Source organism: Carya illinoinensis, chromosome 5 (genome assembly GCF_018687715.1).
Source record: "Carya illinoinensis cultivar Pawnee chromosome 5, C.illinoinensisPawnee_v1, whole genome shotgun sequence".
NCBI lineage: Eukaryota > Viridiplantae > Streptophyta > Magnoliopsida > Fagales > Juglandaceae > Carya > Carya illinoinensis.
The window spans coordinates 10,111,073-10,129,513 of NC_056756.1; the positions used below are offsets into that span (position 1 = coordinate 10,111,073).

Sequence of the window (18,441 nt, forward strand, 5' to 3'; positions counted from 1 at the left end):
TCGACAACCGTTTTATTTATATCCAGAATTTCTCCATTACTCATAAAATGTATCGAAATCTCATTATTTTTAGGTACATGTCCCTCTTCAAGAGAAGACATTTCATAAAAAACTTTTTCAGGATGTACTCTTTAGGAGTTTTCTTTTCAAGAGGATTATTATTTTGAAAATATTCTTCAGGAATTTCCTCTTCAAGAGAATTATAATCTTCAAGAGTTTCCTCTTCAGAAGGATTATACTCTTCAGGAGATTTTATTATGAAATGATTTTGCACAAAAAGTTTGAATGAATCTTATTGTTTGTTTTGTAGATATGACCTTTTCAGAAGCACCTATTTCTTTTCTTTGTGCTTTTCTCTTTCAAGATGTTTTATCCTTTGTATCAATAGGTCTCACACGCTTTCAGACATGTCTTATGTTTGTTAGACTACTAAATTTCTTAATTGTCCTACGAGGATTTCAAACCTCGTTGAGATTTTAGCAGCTAAAATATAAAACATTTTTATCTTTTTGCATCCATCAATTATCATCTGAACTTCCAGTTCACATATGATAATCAAGATAATGTCAAATTGTCCTATATGGTGGGAAGACTTTATAATAAAATAATCTTCTAGTTCCTTAATGAACGTCCATATAGAAATTATTCGACTTATCATAATTGATTTAGGATGATCAAGTTAATTATGAAAAAGCATGCAAATATTTTTAATCATAACACTTCTGATGCATCATAATATCTGATTCAATAGTTGTATAATATAATCTCAAAGAAAAAACTGTCAATTTTTACAATAGGAGCTTTTGGCCCGAAATCATAGAAATAATATAAAGATATTCATTACAGCCTTTATTGATGGTTTCAACATGATAATCATTACGATGAATATCTTTAAAATTTTATATTTGCTATTTTAGAACCTTCAATTAGGTTCGAAGAACCATATATGGTATTAACATACATCTTCATTAATTTTCTTTAAAATTATCATTTCATCAGTAAAATCCATGCTTCTTTATAAAAATAAAACACATAAAACTTTACTAATTAAAAATGGAGATTGCAATTGATCAATTTAGAAAGAAATTAGAATCATCCAGGTGGGTGAGATCCATTCCATTCATACCACATCTATAGCATTTATCTTCATATTTCTTCACTAGCTTATTTTGTAAGCCTTTATTTTTAGCATTTTTTTTTTTTTTTTGTCTCAATGCACTTCCGGTGGCATACTAAATTCTCCTGAGTAATATTGAGTACAATATCCTAAATTCTTAAAGCTCTTCTTACCATGTACATGCCCTAAATTTCTTTACAAATATGCACCATTTGCTTCTAAGAATGGTGTAAACCCAATACTATTCACTTCAAGAAATAATGTAGAATCAATAGAACGTAACTCATGATTTCTTAACAAAAATTCATTATTTTGCTCAGCCACTAGAAGACAAGATATAAGTTTAGAATATCTTGTGAACTTTTGCACTCATATTACCACTGTACGAGCACATTCGAGACATTCGTTTTAAACATATATTTTTTAGTGACTTTTCTCTACATAATTTTAATTATACAACTTTAGATACATCAATCATAACAAGCTTTTGAGAGGATCACGGCCTTTTGGTACACGTATCACTCCTTCAAACTATCCCACAGAATCAGTAGATATTTTATGTGACGCCCCCAAATTCCGTTTGGGATCGGACGGACATTTGAAGCGTCGAGACATGTAACACAAGGTTACCTGCCCCCGTTCATGACATATAAGATGCAATAATCCTAACATGCATCTAACATTATGCAATATTCGCAGCGGATAATTTTTTTCTTTAGCAATACTATGCACCAAACTGAAAATATCCCAATACTTAAAACATACTTCATACATAAAGATCCATTGAATAACTAAGATCACAACACTATTCCAAAATAGTTATGATCCAAAAGTACTGGAGATGCAACTCCATCGTACAAATAGTAATTTAACTACTATATTAACATTAACGACGCACCGTCGTTCAGTCGACTGTGTCTAGTTGGTCAGCTCCTGATCCTCCTTCAGGTCCTGTAACAAGATCTACCATTCGGGGGGAATGGTAGTTGGGACTACCACAGTGAGATTTGATTACAAATCTCAGCAAGTTAATAAAAAACTTCCATACAGACTAATGATGCATGTATGACAGTAAAAGCATAAATGCATAATCAAATTCATAAGTAATTAAAGCATAACTTAGCGTACAACATAGCATAATTGACATAGCTTAAATTGAATCATGAACTGAACTTGACTTGACATGAACTTGATCTGAAACTTGACTTAGCATGAACTTGCTCTGAAACTTGAATTAACATGAAAAATACATACTCCACAGTTGTTGTGGCCCCATGTATTCTACGTATAAATACATACTCCACAGTTGTTGTGGCCCCATGTATTCTACACAAACTTGACTTAACATTAAAAATACATACTCCACAGTTGTTGTGGCCCCATGTATTCTATGTGTAAATACATACTCCACAGTTGTTGTGGCCCCATGTATTCTACACATCACTATGCAGTTAAATACATACTCCACAGTTGTTGTGGTCCCATGTATTCTACATAAACTTGACTTAACATGAAAAATACATACTCCACAGTTATTGTGGTCCCATGTATTCTATATGTAAATACATACTCCACAGTTGTTGTGGCCCCATGTATTCTACATAAACTGAATGTGCTTAAGATGAAACGTGACTGGAATATGAAAGGACTGAACCCCTGACGTAACATAACGTGACTTGAACATAATTTGAAATACATAACCAACTTGAGATAGTAACATTTCGTAACATGGCATAACATATAACAGACAACATATTTAACATGACATATTTGTAATGTATAGTAATACATGACAGAATATATTGTGTAACAGATAAAAATTGATGACAGAATAAATTCTGTATAATAGACAATTACATGACATATATGATAACATACATACATACACTGTAATTCTTTTACTTAGCACACATACATAGTAGACTGCTAGTAAGTTAAAAGCTAACTTACCTCGATCTCCGCGTTTATTATAAAACTTCAAGTGCGATCACGAGGAACTGTAATTAGTGATTCTAAAAGTTAGAACTAAATCACTAATAATTTGAAATATGGAAAATACTAACTTAAAGAGTAAAATTTTCATTTTACTCTCTACATATGGGAAAATGACCGTTTTACCCATAACTTAAGGATTTTGCATACTAACTCCAAAAGTTTTCAAAATTTACATTCCTCATGTAAATTTTGTCCTAAACTTAAATATCAACTCAGAAAAATTTAAAACAAAATACAACTATGAAGAACACACTATGGTCGAAACATCCATAGGCTATTTCCCTTTATTTTTGTTGCAATTCCTTCCAACTTCAAAACTCATGCTTAAACCAAAATTTTGCAACAAACATCTTCCAATTCTAAGTTCAAAACCATACTTAAAACATCCATTTAGAAAAAGCTAATAATTAACACCAAACTTTTTTTGTAAAAAGATTCAAGCACTTGAATCACAAGTTTTGACCTTAAATCAAAACATCTCCAAGAATTTCAAAAATCAAATCTTACTTCTAACATATTAATAATATCATCCTAACATCAACCATGCTTTAAATCATCGAACTAAAGTCACCAAAATCACAAAATAACATTTGGAGTTTTTGGTTTTACACTTAGTCCAAAAACATAAACTTTTTCCTCAACTAGTTTTGATAAATCTCTTGATCTATGACTTATAATTATATGATCTTCAAACCAAACCATCACATGGTTTAAAAAGATGTCCTAAAACATATATAAGCTTCTAATTCAAGATCACATGGTTAGAAATTAACCAAAACATAAATTTAGCCAAGAATATCCACACTTTGGCTTATTTGAATATCTCTTTGCATAAAGTTTCATATCTTTGAAACTAACATCAAATATCTTCAAAATATTAATATAACATGTATATAAGATACTTAGTATCCTCCAATAAAATTATTAAAATCATTAGAATAGGTTTAGACCACCAAAGAGTTAAACTTTCTCAAAACAGAAACTGTTTTTCCTCTTCCAGTTTCTAAGTTTCTAAATCTAAGAAAATCTTTCATCAAAACCTTTAATCATGCAAAAATCCTCAACCAATAGTCATATATACATGTTAACAATACTCCATAAAAATTTCGGACCAATATCTATCCATTAGCTTGGTCAAAAACTCCAAACTATAACATACTCTCCAGATTCACGCCCAAAATGACCTTTCCATGGTTAAAAATACTTTTGACTGACCAAATGACCATGGAATGATACGAAAAATACATCTACGGAAACTAGACTCAAAGAGGAACAACTTATATGAAGGAGACTTTATGATAAAACACTTACAAAAGCTTCGAAATGGGTGTGCAAAAGAACTCCTAAAAGCTGTCCAAGAGAGAGTGTTTGGTATTCTTTCAATGGAAAGCATAAATGAAGATAATTTCGTGAGGAGGGGTGGCTGGAGATACTTGTGGATAAGATATGGAAGAGATGAGGCTGGAGTGAGAGTTAAGTGTAAGACTCTCTTACCCGAAATGAGAGTTAAGTGTAGGACTCTCTTACCGGAGTGAGAGTGGAGTGTAGGACTCTCTTACCTAATAATATCTACAAAAATCAACTCAAAATATTTTTACCCAATAATATCCACAAAATTAGCTTAAAATATTTTCTAAATGTGGAGTAGATTTGGAAGAGTAAGGTGGTTAAAATCTTTCCATGTGTATTTTAAATCTATGTTCTTAAGATATTTTCCAAATGTGTATTTTGCTTAGGTGTCATGATCTCACACCTTGATTTCCTTCACAATTCCATCTAATGGTTTCTCTTTGTGCTAAGTATCTAATACTATTCATTATGTGTGGTTAAGATCTTGCCAAGTATCCAAATAAAATTTCGCTAACCTAATTTGGACATTTTACACTGTGATTTTGAAAACACTGCGTTTAGTACGTTTACCGAGATTACTATTCACTCCAAAAATAAACGTAATAAACTTAGTACTGAAAAATCTTAAATATTCAATTAAGCCTAGTGGTGTAGACTATAATGTATTCTGACACTTCTAACTATCTCAAATAATTAAAATCGCATTTCTGGCACCATAGTGAGTGATAACACTAACTATGTTGACAGGCTAAAACCTATGCGATTAGTCGATTCGTGTAAACTTACAGAATTTTCACGAGGTTCTTAAGGTCAAAAGAAATTCCACAATTGAATTTCTAGCGGATTGTTACATTTTATTGTGAGGTACTCAATAAAATTATTGGTTTAGGGCGATCCTTCAGGGATGTTACATTTTTATTCCAAAATCCATTCATCAAGATGAATCTTACACAATAAAATTATTGGATTAAGGTAATCCTTCAGGGATGCTCCATTTTTATTCTAAGATTCATTCATCAAAATGAATCTTATCATCAATAATTCATAACAAGTACAAAAAAATAAATAGAACTTGTATATAAATTATGTGAATAAAAATTGACCACAGATACAACTGAAATGTAAACTATGAAAATTTTAATTCACTGTAGATAATATTCTCCAGATATATAACTGAAAAATAAATTATGGGAATATTAATTCACCACAGATATAACTGAAATGCAAAATATGGGAATAAACGTAAAATTTTATCAAGTAATAATAAGTAATATAATATTTCATATTTATCTTTGGGACTCCAAATAATATATTAAAAAACTTACTTAAAGTATAAAACCATTATTTTCAGAATCAGCAGAGCTTCATGCTAATAACATATTATAAAACTAAAGATGAGTAGCAACAAGAATTTAACGTGGTTCGATAATTTACCTACATCAACATATAAATAGATTTACTATTAAATAGTGAAACACATAAAAGTATTACAGAGGAGGCTCTCAACTCTTAACTCTTTTCATTTTCTCTCGGAGCTTATCTAGGCTCTCACTCACTTTCTCTTTCTCAGCTTCACACTTCAGAAGCTCTCTTTTCTTTCTCTCCGTTGTCTCCCCCACAATTTTTTCTCTTCAGTCATCCTTTCTTTTTTTCCTTCAGTCCATTGAAGCTCTCAATGAGAGCCTCATTTATAGGCAATTAGAGAAGACAGAGAAAGGGATAGAATTATGAGAGTAAAGTTGGGGGGGGGGGGGGGGGGGGGGGGTTGTCCCTGCTGCCCCCGACTAATCCTCTCCTCCCGGGTATGAAATAGATCATGGTGTCATCCATATATATTTACAACATTATATAATTTATGACATCTTCCAAAGAAGCAAAATCAAAGAAACCCTTTCCCTCGACAATCTCAGCCCCATTCAGCATTTGATTAGAAGAAGAAGAAAACTAGAATTGGAAAGCAATTCTATGTAAGAAGGAAAAAAGAAACAAGGTCCAGGTAGAATCAGATGGTGAGAAGTATGTTAAAAAAAACAAGATATTACCGAGCTTTCTCGTCACTTTAAACTCTAACGCCCCTGGCTCATCTGTTGGGTCCAACTACTTTTATATGAAATCGACTTCAGATTAGCAGCTCAGCATTAAGAACGAGCTACAAGAATTCATGAGAATATATAAGAAGCTATTAATAAATAAGAGATGGTTCTAACTTCTAACGTCAATCTATGAGATTCCAAAAATACAGAAAAAGTGTGCTGCAAGCCATCATTTAACTCATTCCAATTAAGCAGAAGATTACTTACCTCTCTGCAAACTCAATGGGTGTCTCTCCGGGTTTCAGATTTTGCCGTTCAGATACCAAACATCACAAACAGCAGCCCAGCATGTCATGAGCTGCAGTAGATGCATCGTGAAGGATTGCGTGCAAAATAACGCACGTAGTCCAAGAATTACTCTCTGATTTCAGTACGAAAATAAGTAAATATCTAAAACACAAGATAAGGTGAATGCAATACATCTAGATCCTAGCCCCAATATGGAATTTTTGTCGTTTTAACATAAAACACAGCATGAATATTGTATGGTTATTCGGATTTTTTTTTATTTGTTAAAAAATTCAGATGGCTTGATCTTTGGCAAAACTTGCTGGAGATAAATGGAGTTCTTCACCACACTGTCAAAATGGCATGGATACTTTTATCCACAAACAAACTTAGTGAGCTCTATGCATCTAATTACTTCCGGCTGTTCCAAAAAGCATCAACAAATATTTTGTACAAACAGTGCAGCCAAGTTCAAATGCACCCTACATTGCATTAAAAAATATGAATTAGAGAAGTAAAGAGGAAACTTAGAGAACGAAATTAAAGTTCGTATTCTCATGAGAAGAAAATGCATGTACCTTCTTGAACATAACTGTATAGTGATTATTTACACAAGTTCCCTCTGGTAATATTAGAAGAGAGTTATTGTCAATTCCCTGGACGTGTTCCCACAACCTGAGGTATAAAACCGGACATCCTAGATTTAAAATTTTGCATGCGCACTTTTGAGGTCATCGGATTGAAGAATTTCTTTTTCTTGAATTATTCAAAGTGCATTTGTAGAAAACTTCTTATCAAGTGCTTTTACACCCTGTGATTATTTGGGACTTTGTCGGGACATCGGAATTCGGATGCCGATTAAAAAAAAAACAAAAGATAAGTATCCTCTCTTTCACCTGAAGTGTCCAATCTCAAACTGGTGACGAAATACCATTTTACTAGAATTATGTCCAATACATCCTTAGATATTTATCTATCTATAGTCACGAAATTTGTGACACTCACGAGTTGCAAATTAACACGTATTCAACGCATATTTAAGTAAAACTTAAAGCAAATTTTATTAAAAAAATATTGTAAGAGACAACTCTCCGATCGAAAAAATCTTCAATTATCTGCTGCCTGATGGAATATGTTTATTCTGATACACCAAAATTCAGCCAAAACAGGTACTCCACATTACAATTGTCAGCTTATATACTCGTACAGGAAGTTGATGAAAGCGTAGACAATACATACATCTTACTGAAAAAGATGAAGAGAAAGGAAGATCAACTGAATTGAGATGAAAAGGAAGAAGTTCCATCCCAAACCTTGAAAACCAATCCTCCAAGCAGCAGAAGGAGCAGGAGGAGCAGGAACAGCTGAAGGAGCATAAGGAGCAGAAGGAACATAAGGAGCAGAAGGAGCAGGAGCAGCAGAAGGAGCAGGAGGAGAAGAAGGAACTGTTTTGCCAACAATGAAAAGCAAGAGTCGTTAGTTAAATGTTATAATTCTGTACAAGTGGAAAGAGTTGCATATGACAAAAAAGAACTACATGTAAGCATTTCCATTGGTCAAGGTTAACGGATTAAACATGTCAGAATCATGAATTTAACCTAGCTTGCATAGTAGGATCATGCACTAATCTGGGGACTAAAAAAACTACTGCAACAGAGTTAGAGAATTACACCAACCTGGACAAATGGACTCTGTGACAAGGGATGTCAAAATGGTTTGGCTAGTGAAACCTGAATAGACGCAACTTGTTTGGTTACAACCGGAAGATGTTTTGTTACCGATGAATAGACCGTCTGCACCTTGACATTGCATGACAGGGCATGTAGTCCAGTCGGAGTTGGTTGATTTGAGTCCAGAAGGCTCACATTGCAGTCTAACAAGCGAAATGACAGGAACTTAAAACCTGGAAAATCCACGAAGAAGAGGGGAAAAAACACAACATGAAGAACCAATGAGTTTTGAACTTACGTATAGTTGTTGGCTGAGTCACATTTGCACTTCACACAGTTGGAAGCAGTGTAGACATAAGTGCCATTGGCAAGAAGGAAGGGGTAGTCCAAGGAGTTATTGCTTACATGTGATGAACAAGCTACAAACAAACATTTGAGCAACAACTTTATTCCAATGACTACAATATCAAATAAAGTTCTGAAATAATCAATAAAGAAATGAGAGTGAGTGGTAAAAGTTTTATTAATTGGATAAAAATTAGGAGCATCGCATCCAGGCAGGAAAAGTGATTCCGATGATACCGATCCTCAAAAATAGATGGACAGGAAACATTAGTTGAACCCAGCCATGTCTAGGGAACAAGTAACAACAATTTAAGGGCAACAGTAGATCGATACTTGAGAATGGAACACACAGCCGTGTGGACCGTGTCGGACTACTGAACTGACTAGTCCAGCTGTACTCACTTCGTGTACGTATTCCCCAGCGTGGGCCGTGCGAGTACGGCTTCTTAAATTGGGTTTATTTATTTATTTATTTAATAATTAAGAAATTAATTTTAAGTATTTTGATATATTTTTTTATTTAATAATTAAAAAGTGATTAAAAAATATATAAATAAAAAAATTTTTAATAAAAAAAAAAAAACCACTTAGCGGTACCCAGCGGTATGAGACTCTGAGCCCCACTCTAAAAAGCACCGATCCCTACACGGTTAATAAAAGGTACTAATTATCCCTGATTTTTTTAATCTCATTGTTATATGTTTTTTTGAGTAATTTACAGTCATTTTTATATATTTTCTGCACATTTCATTGATATAATTGATTAAATTTATTTATTTTTAATACACAATCAATTATACCATTAAAGTCTACAAAAAAGCCCATAAAAATAACCGCACACACAATTTTTTATGTTTTTTATCGCAGCCATCCTTATGTTTGCAGTTTTTCTTCACAACAATCAATAACGGTGAAAAAAAGGAACCTGGCAGAGGAATGTCAAGGACTTGACCGGCCAGAAGCTCGCTAGGATCAGTCATGTTATTGAGTGTCAAAAGTGTACCCGAAGTAGTCCCGTACTGCTCCGCTATCCCCTCCACCGTGCTTCCTGCATCCACCAACATTCCATAATGTACGACCTTAATCCCGTTCACTTCATCGCAGCTGCACGGCAGTGGGATCCACAGCTCCTGGCCCGGATTAATCAGGCTCGGATCCATCACCCCATTGAATTCCGCTATTTGCTGGTACGTTACCAGACCCGAGAACACTTCCTTGGCGATATGGTACATGAAGTCGCCTTCCTGCACCTTGTATACCGGTTTTCGATTCGACACGCCCGTCCCGTTGGCGCACAGGCAGGTGAAGGGGATTCGAATCTTCTCCGCCGCGTTCACATTTTTGTCGGATGGGATGGAGGTGGGGAAGTTGTTTGCGCCGAGGAGGTTCCGGAACTTCTTCACTTGGAAGAGTGATTGGATGGTGGTGATGTTGGTGTTGTTCGGGGACACGTACTCGATCAGGGCGGTACACTTAGCGCCTTCTTTGCTGCACTTGAGCTTCGTCTGTGTCGTCGATGTGGCCGCCAGAGCAGTGACTAAGAGCAAACCCAGAAGCACCTTAGCATAACCCATCTCTCACTCTCTCTCTCTCTCTAGCTTGGAGCTTTCTTGTACAGTAGCAGAAAAGAAAGAAGAGCACGAGGAGGAAGAGGTGGGGGTTGTTCGATACTGGAGGGGGAAAGAGTGGGAGAGAGTGCTCCCATAAATGCAGACACTTGTTTGACCGAGTCGAGTTGGAAGACTTGCAAAATTGCAAGTGGGAAAAGTCGCCTTTTTGCACTCGGAATTGCGTCCCGTACTTGGTTCATCTACATACGTTTGCGTGCGTTCATCTAAAGTCATGGTGATCCCAAAATAACTGTTTCTGCATCTTCTTCTAGACATAATTTTCCGTGATTTTATAAGGTGGTCTTAAAAATTGATTTATTATATTCGTAATTATTTTATTACATCCAAAGATAATAAAATGTTCAAATTATCTTTTATTGTTTTAAAAAATTCCAAATTAATGTGCAATTCCGACCGGAAGTGTTAGACTTGAAGTCAAGATTCAAAAGTGCGACTGATCTGTTGGCGTGGTCTTTGGCTGGTGCCGGTAGTCGAGGTTGGACGGAAGTGGTAGCAATGGAAGTAATTGTGTGAATATGGTATGAGAAAGGTTGGGTAGTGCCAGAGAGCAAAGTTTGGGTAGTGCCAGAGAGCATCGCCCATCGGTCGGTCTTTGACTCGAGTGGAAGAGATGGAGACATCACAGTGTCATTCATTCCATTTGTTGTGGAAAAAAGAAATGTGAACGAATGAAAAATGCACTCCACCCAGAACCTAGAAGACGAAGAGAGATTTGGTTGGATACGTTTGATTTAAATATATTAATAAAACCAAAAGGACCACGACGACCCAAGCATTAAGCCATGTGAATGTGAATACCAGGACTTGATTCCTTAATGAAATGGGCTTTCCCATGGCAACGCTTGAAATACTCACTCCGTCAACGCTTTTGTTTCCTGGAAATTCATTCACCAACAACTGTGCATCTTTCACTCTTTCTTTCATACCGCCATGATGCTATTTTTTTTTTTTTTTCTTTTCCTTTGAATAACTCTTTCTATATGCTAATATTGATGTTATAATCTTCCACATTGTTAGTATATATGTTTGTTATTCAATAAACCAACTTGCAAGGGGAATTTTTGACAATTCTAGATGCTTCACTCCTAAATTATTTATGATTAGAGATCCAACAGAATGAGGTAATGATGAAATATTTGTATAATTTATGACATTTTCCAAAGAAGCAAAATCAAAGAAACCTTTTCCTTTGACAATCAGCCCCATTCTGAATTTAAAATCCTTTCTCTTCATTAGCGTGGACACCTTTTGACTAATTGATCAAGACTAGAATTTGATTAGAAGAAGAAAACTGGAATTGGAAACCAATACTTATTCCATGTAAGAAGGAAAAGAGAAATAAAGGTCCAGGTAGAATCAGATGGTGAAAAGTATGTTAAAAAAAACAATATATTACCGAGCTTTCTCGATCACTTTAAACTCTCTGTTGGCTCCATCTACTTTAATAGGAAATCGAATTCAGATTAGCAACTCAGCATTAAGAATGAGCTACAAGAATTCATGAGAATATATATACACATCATTTCTCCTCCAAGCGCCGCAACATTGACTCAGCAAAGCTCTGTTGCCTGCAAAGGCAACAAAAATAATTTTGAAAATGTGATTAGCAGACAAAAATAATTTTGAAAATGTGATTATCTTCTGCTCTGACCAAAAAAAAAAGTAATGTCTCAAGGTTTTTTTAAGGATAGGAATGGTTCAGCAACACCATAAGGGAAACATCAAACAAAAAGGTCAAGGCCACTCAGACCAGCAAGCTTCACAGGGCAACACTATGATGAGTTCAGTCCTAAGTATCACCTTTGGTCAACAAACTTACTTCTGTTCTCTATGTTTTGGGCTAGGGCGAGAATACTTTAGATATCCATCCCAAGGAACCTTTTTGAGCCCTGCTCTAACAGAGATTATGTCCCTTACCCTGCATAAGACCATTAATAATTAACAGAAGCTTTTAATAAATAAAAGATGGTTCTAACTTCTAACGCCAATCTATGAGATTCCAAAAATACAGAAAACGAGTGCAGCATGCCATCGTTTAACTCATTCCATGTAAGCAGAAGATTACTTACCTCTCTGCAAACTCAATGGGTGTCTCTCCAGGTTTCAGATTTTGGGGCTCCAGGTACCAAACATCACAAACAACGGCCCATGATGTCATGAGCTGCAGTAGATGCATCGTGAAGGATTGCCTGCAAAATAACGCACGTAGTCCAGGAATTACTCTCTGATTTCATTACAAAAATAAGTAAACATTTAAAACACAAGATAAGGTGAATGCAATACATCTAGATCCTAGCCCCAATATGGAATTTTTGTCGTTCTAACATAAAACACAGAATGAATATTGTATGGCTATTCAGATATTTTTTTATTTGTTAAAAAATAAATAAAAAATCAGATGGCTTCATCTTTGGCAAAACCTTGCTGGAGAAAAATGGAGTTCTTCACCACCCTGTCAAAATGGCAGGGATACTTTTATCCACACACACAAACTTAGGGACCTCTATGCATCTACTTACTTCCGGCTGTTCCAAAAAGCATCAACAAATATTTTGTTGTACTTAATTGCAATTGGACAAACAGTGCAGCCAAGTTCAAATGCACCCTACATTGCATTAAAAAATATGAGTTAGAGAAGTAAAGAGGAAACTTAGAGAACGAAATTCAAGTTTGTATTCTCATCAACAAGAGAAGAAAATACATGTACCTTCTTGAACATAACTGTATAGTGATTATTTACACAAGTTCCCTCTGGAAATATTAGAAGAGGGTTATTGTCAGTTCCCTGGACATGTTCCCTCAACCTGAGGTATAAAAGTCCAGATAGTCATAACATCGATAATCTTCTGATATAATTAATTTCTACATTTTTTTTTACTTCAACTTACTTCCTTGCTACTATTTCACGATCCTTTGCCTCTGCACGATTGAACCAGATACATCCTACACTCTCCAATATGGTCTTCTGCAAGAGTCCTACACAGATATAAATAAATAAAATCCCTCCTCTCCATTCTTTTAAGAATAATTGTGGCTTTCAACCTAGAAAATTCAAATTGTTCCAGTGCGAAGTGTTGACTAAATGCAAATGATATTATAAATACTAAATCTACAGTATATCATAAAGGCCAAAATTTACTTAATTATTTTCACTTATATTACACTACAACTCAAGATAAGAAACGTGGACCATGCCAAGGACTTAAGAATGCACCACCTTTTCTAATCAGACAGGTATCCCACTGAACCGATACAAGTTATTCATGATACATCCTTTTTGATGGGGAAAATGATACTAATCCACAAAAGTGGATATGTGTGTGTGTGTGATGCAGTGGCAAAGCTAGTACTCGTGTGAGAAGACATTTGTAAATACTAAAAACAAAAAAGTTGTTCTTGTCCATGTACATTGCAAATTTGCAATCAAATCGTTGAAACTTAATTACACCCAGGGCGAGCTGGGAAAGCAAATAATTCATATAAAAACAGATTACCCTAGTGACACAATAACTACATATTTCCAACCAAAATATAAAACAAAATTGTAATCAAATCTCAGAATATTGACTTCCATCAAATTCCACATTCCAACCAGTTGGAGCATTTACAAATTATTACAATACATGGGAACTTCACTAACATGCTACAGAGTACAGATCTTTCTATCACCACTGGATCTGCTTAAGAAAAGTAAAGTCCTAATTGAAACTTCTGGATGATAACTATTCAAGAATAGTCAGTAATACTGTGTGAGAAATGCATACACAGTAACCAGAAATCATTAACGAGACTGTGTGACCTTTTCTTTCGGGGTGGGTGGGTAGGTGAGATCTTTCTATCATGTCAACTATATGAAGGTATTTTAAGCATGAATATTGGCACTAAACACTTACCAACCCATCCAGGATGCTTCTGCATAATAACAGCAAATGCAGTCATCTGCTCTAAGATGATGAAATCAATCATGGAAGTATGATTGGCCACAAAAACCTGTTCAACCCATAAACAGAAGCAAAAATATCTCAATAACTAAATAAACATGCAAAAGCTTGAAAATTACTAAAATACACTGTTCAAGACACATCAGATGACATCCAAAAGATGGTTATACCTGCTTAGGCCGCATGCTAGGCCGTGGCCCATGGTATTTTACCACCCCAGTCCATGACGCCACAAAGAAGCTGCATATTAATTCCACCAAAAACCTCTGGAAATACATTGCACAAAAAAGAATAAGTTAAATCCAATGCACAACAAGATTTTGAAGAAGCTCATGGTAGAGAAAGGAAATGCAAGAAGAAGGCACATTGAGGTAGGGCCTTTTGTTCAATCTATGTCACAATAAAAATCAAATATCTGTTGCTGCATCCACTCCCTTGAATTCACCATAGCTAACTCATTAAAAAAACTCTAAAAATTTATAAAAACAGAACAAAGAGTAACATTATAAATAAGAGAAAACCAATTCTCCCAAAAAAAGAATTGGGCCAGCGAAGACTGAAAACCGTAACGCTTTACTGCCTTTGATATAGATTAAGCATATCCTGAATGTGCTTGCAGAGTTTCCGTTTGCAGTCTACAGTTCATTGGAAGGAGACAAACAACAATTTTTTAGTCCATTGTGCAGATTATCAACAATGTGTGACAAATAGTTCCTGTTTTCCTTTTTGATAATTAAATAAATGTATGGTAAATGGCTCTATACCTATGAAAAAATAGAGTGTCGCAGGTTCCTTCCATGGATTTCCATATGAACATGGAATCTTATGTGTATACACATAGTTTCTTTAGCCTGACAATATAGAGCATTGAGGGGGATCCTTCCACAATTTCCACACCATGTTCCATCATGCAATAATACTATAGTGTATCATGATCCATTCCAAAGAATTCATATGACCGTGGATTCTATTGTATTCTCCTCCACCTTAATCAATCTTTAAATATATCAATGTGTAATCTTTCTACCACAAAAGGGTTCTACTGCATACCAATATTACCAACTAAAACGTAGAGTATGTCAAAGAAAATTCAAAAAATAGATTTTTACATTACTTTCCAATTGATGAACATATATACAAGAGAAAACTTTATATTAACATAATAATTCAAAAACTACACAAGTCATCATAACAAGCTCACGTAAAAGCATTCAAACTCAAAGACAGGCTGTTCAAAGTTGTCATTTCCAATATATGATAAATAGACATAAACAAAATAATAATTAATTTATTTAAAAGAAGATAAGCAACGATTAGATGAAAATTTAACAGCAAGTCGCACTTCGCACCTCGAGCTTTTTCCTCAAATTGTCATGACCTTTAAGCAGAAAATGCACCGGAATAAAAGAGGACAGGAATATTATCCATCCCACTGTTAATACTATAACCCTGCAATTGCATATTCGAAAGAAAAAAATACGTAAGGAAAGGAAAAAAAAAATACGCGACCCCCATTAATAGGGCAAACAGAAAAATCCTTAATTGGCAGATTATTTAAGATCAAATCGCAGACTTTCTCAGAACCCCAATTGCTTTAAAACACCTTCCCAGCATAACTTGTAAAAGTTGTAGCATGCATCTATATTGAGTGAGATATACAAGGCCATTGCGTCACGCATAAGATCAAGCAGCTCCACCATTGAGTACTAGTAGTAGTTATAGTAAGGCTAACCTCCCGGGGAATAGGATCAAATATCGAACTACGACCCCACAACACCAGAGTGGAAACAAATACACATTCCAGTTCCATGGCTCCGGCGGATTCGACTTAAAACATCGTGTGAATGAATCCTGCCCATTCATTAAATAGCAATTAAATAAATAAACAAACAAAAATCCAAATCTCTTAACTTACAAAAATTGGTTTAAAAATAATGAAATGTATTGCATAACTGTTTATTAAAAAAAGAAAAAAACGAAAACGCACGAAAACATAGCTTACATCGACAATGGCACCAGCAGCCTCCGTTAGGGCAGGGGAAATGTCAAGCAAATCACGCCTGCAAAAGACAAAAATTAAATGACGGAACAATTGATCAAATTCGTTTCCGAAAAAATGACTTTTGGAATCTCGCAACAGCCACATTCTTTTTTCTCCAAGCTTTCTTTTTCCAATATTCCTAAGCAAACCAAACAAACCACGAGAGAGAGAGAGAGAGAGAGAGAGAGAGAGAGAATTTTATCTACAGGCGGAGCTTGCCGTGAGGCTCTTGGATGGAGGATCCGGAAGGGAGGTAGTCCTCGAGGTTGGGTCGGTCCAAGTCCAACTCGGAGCTTAACGAGGTTAGCTTCTCACTGCCACTCATCTCTGTATCTTCTGTATGTGTCGAGTTTCCCAATCTGGGTGGCCGCGAATCCTTGGTGCTTTGGCCTTTTTCTTCTACTTCTATTTGTACGAGTCATGGTTTTAATTTCTGGTAATTACAGATAATTATGGACCAGAGTTTCCTTTCCCTCGTGAAATTCTAAGCAGCTCTATGATTCTCAGCTCAGGCCCATCTATTTTTCCTTTTATTAATATTATTAAATTCATATATTATGTCTCAATATTCTGATTTTTTAATTGTCATTAATATTGTCCCAACCACCAAGGAGATTGCCCCGTGCGGCGGCCACCTCTAGAAACGTAAATCCATGTCATCCAAAACGTAGATCCTGTCTACCAATGCATCTCCAACTGCGTTCACCAAATTGGTCTGAATTTCCTGCCTACCTATCTCCCAACTCACATCAAACTTAAAAAGACAACCAGTCTATTTGGCAGTAGGTTGCGGCGCTTCGTACCAACTAACTTCATGGTACCTGCATCCAAGGTTGGGTTGCTCACTTCTCTTTTTTCCATCAATATAATTTTTTATATTAGATTCTATCATTTTCTGTCGTATTTCTTAATATAATAAATTTTAAATATATTTTTTATATCAATCATTTAGATAAAATAAATTTATAATAAAAAAAATAACATTTCTTTCTCCTCTTATTGTTTCCCTCTTTGATAGGAACAAAAATTATCTTGGCCCATTAACCTAAAAGTACAGTTGATTATGGCACCAACTTTTTTCCATCAACAAGCATTCTCAGTCCAATATTACAACAACTTATTGCAGTAATCTTAAGAAGGGTCTCGGCCCAAATCTCCTCCAAGCCCGGATTACAAGACATTTTTTGAGGCCGAGTCGCAATATCAACAAGGCCACTGAGGATGTGGGTTTGATTATTTCAGAGGCACTACTTCTCTTCAGTTCGGTTCAGCTCCAACGACAACGGATGATCTTTGATTCTTTGCTGAGGATTCGGTTGATTCTGCTCATTTCACGCCCTCTTAAAATGTTGAGATATATCATATATACTCGATGAATGATGTAATAATCCTAGACAATCATAGGTAACATTCTTTTTACTGTACACCAAGACTCCATTTGGCATACAAACCGGATTTAAACAAAAGAATGTTTATTTCCATTGGATTTGGTGTTTGCTAGTTAACAGTCACTGTTCATGAACTAACTAAATAATAGAGTTGTCAGCAATTTTGACCAAAAAAATAAATAAATATACAATAATTTAGAGAGGGTCTATGTCCTTTCCTTAGACCGGCATTTCCTGGTTGTCTCCATACCCAGATGATGATTTTCGTGATTAATGAATAAACAATAAAGCAAGAGGGGAAAATCATTGAAAAAGTCATTCTATTATTTAATGCCCTCTGACATTATCTTAGTACTCTTGTTCTTTAAAATGAATATGATAGTGTCATCATCCATGCATGCATGACCTTCTCTCTCCATTCTCATCCATTACGTGACTTCAAAGTTCAAACCCCCCACCCCAATCTTTACACAATTTCCATAATCAGCTTTCTCTCATTTTCCAAGACAAGAGTGTCACCATCTCTCTCGTTGAAAATTTCTCCTTTCTCTTCCCTTTTCCAACAACCCCCCGCTCTGGGCACAGCATTAGGTGCATCGTGCATGGTCCCATTTTCTACCCGGCACGCCTATTCATGCGGCC

The 18,441-nt window shown here is 35.3% G+C and overlaps 1 protein-coding gene across 9 annotated transcripts in view; it reads right to left on the reverse strand.

The window, feature by feature from the left end:
- The window catches only part of LOC122309851 (glycerol-3-phosphate acyltransferase 9), an 81,432-nt gene extending 64,508 nt beyond the window's left edge, over nt 1-16,924 (reverse strand). Inside the window, exons 1-13 of one of the 9 annotated variants that reach the window (XM_043123555.1) lie at nt 16,618-16,924; nt 16,373-16,430; nt 16,103-16,221; nt 15,720-15,819; nt 14,541-14,636; nt 14,323-14,419; nt 13,318-13,405; nt 13,137-13,233; nt 12,949-13,034; nt 12,499-12,618; nt 12,249-12,347; nt 11,941-11,997; nt 6,505-6,636 (exon numbers count right to left, since the gene is read on the reverse strand). In XM_043123555.1, coding sequence (XP_042979489.1) covers nt 11,949-11,997; nt 12,249-12,347; nt 12,499-12,618; nt 12,949-13,034; nt 13,137-13,233; nt 13,318-13,405; nt 14,323-14,419; nt 14,541-14,636; nt 15,720-15,819; nt 16,103-16,221; nt 16,373-16,430; nt 16,618-16,736 — 1,128 coding nt within the window. In that variant the 5' untranslated portion in view covers nt 16,737-16,924 and the 3' untranslated portion in view covers nt 6,505-6,636; nt 11,941-11,948. The other 8 variants (XM_043123554.1, XM_043123557.1, XM_043123556.1 and 5 more) reach the window with 8 other exon arrangements.
- Between the last annotated feature and the right edge of the window lie 1,517 nt (nt 16,925-18,441).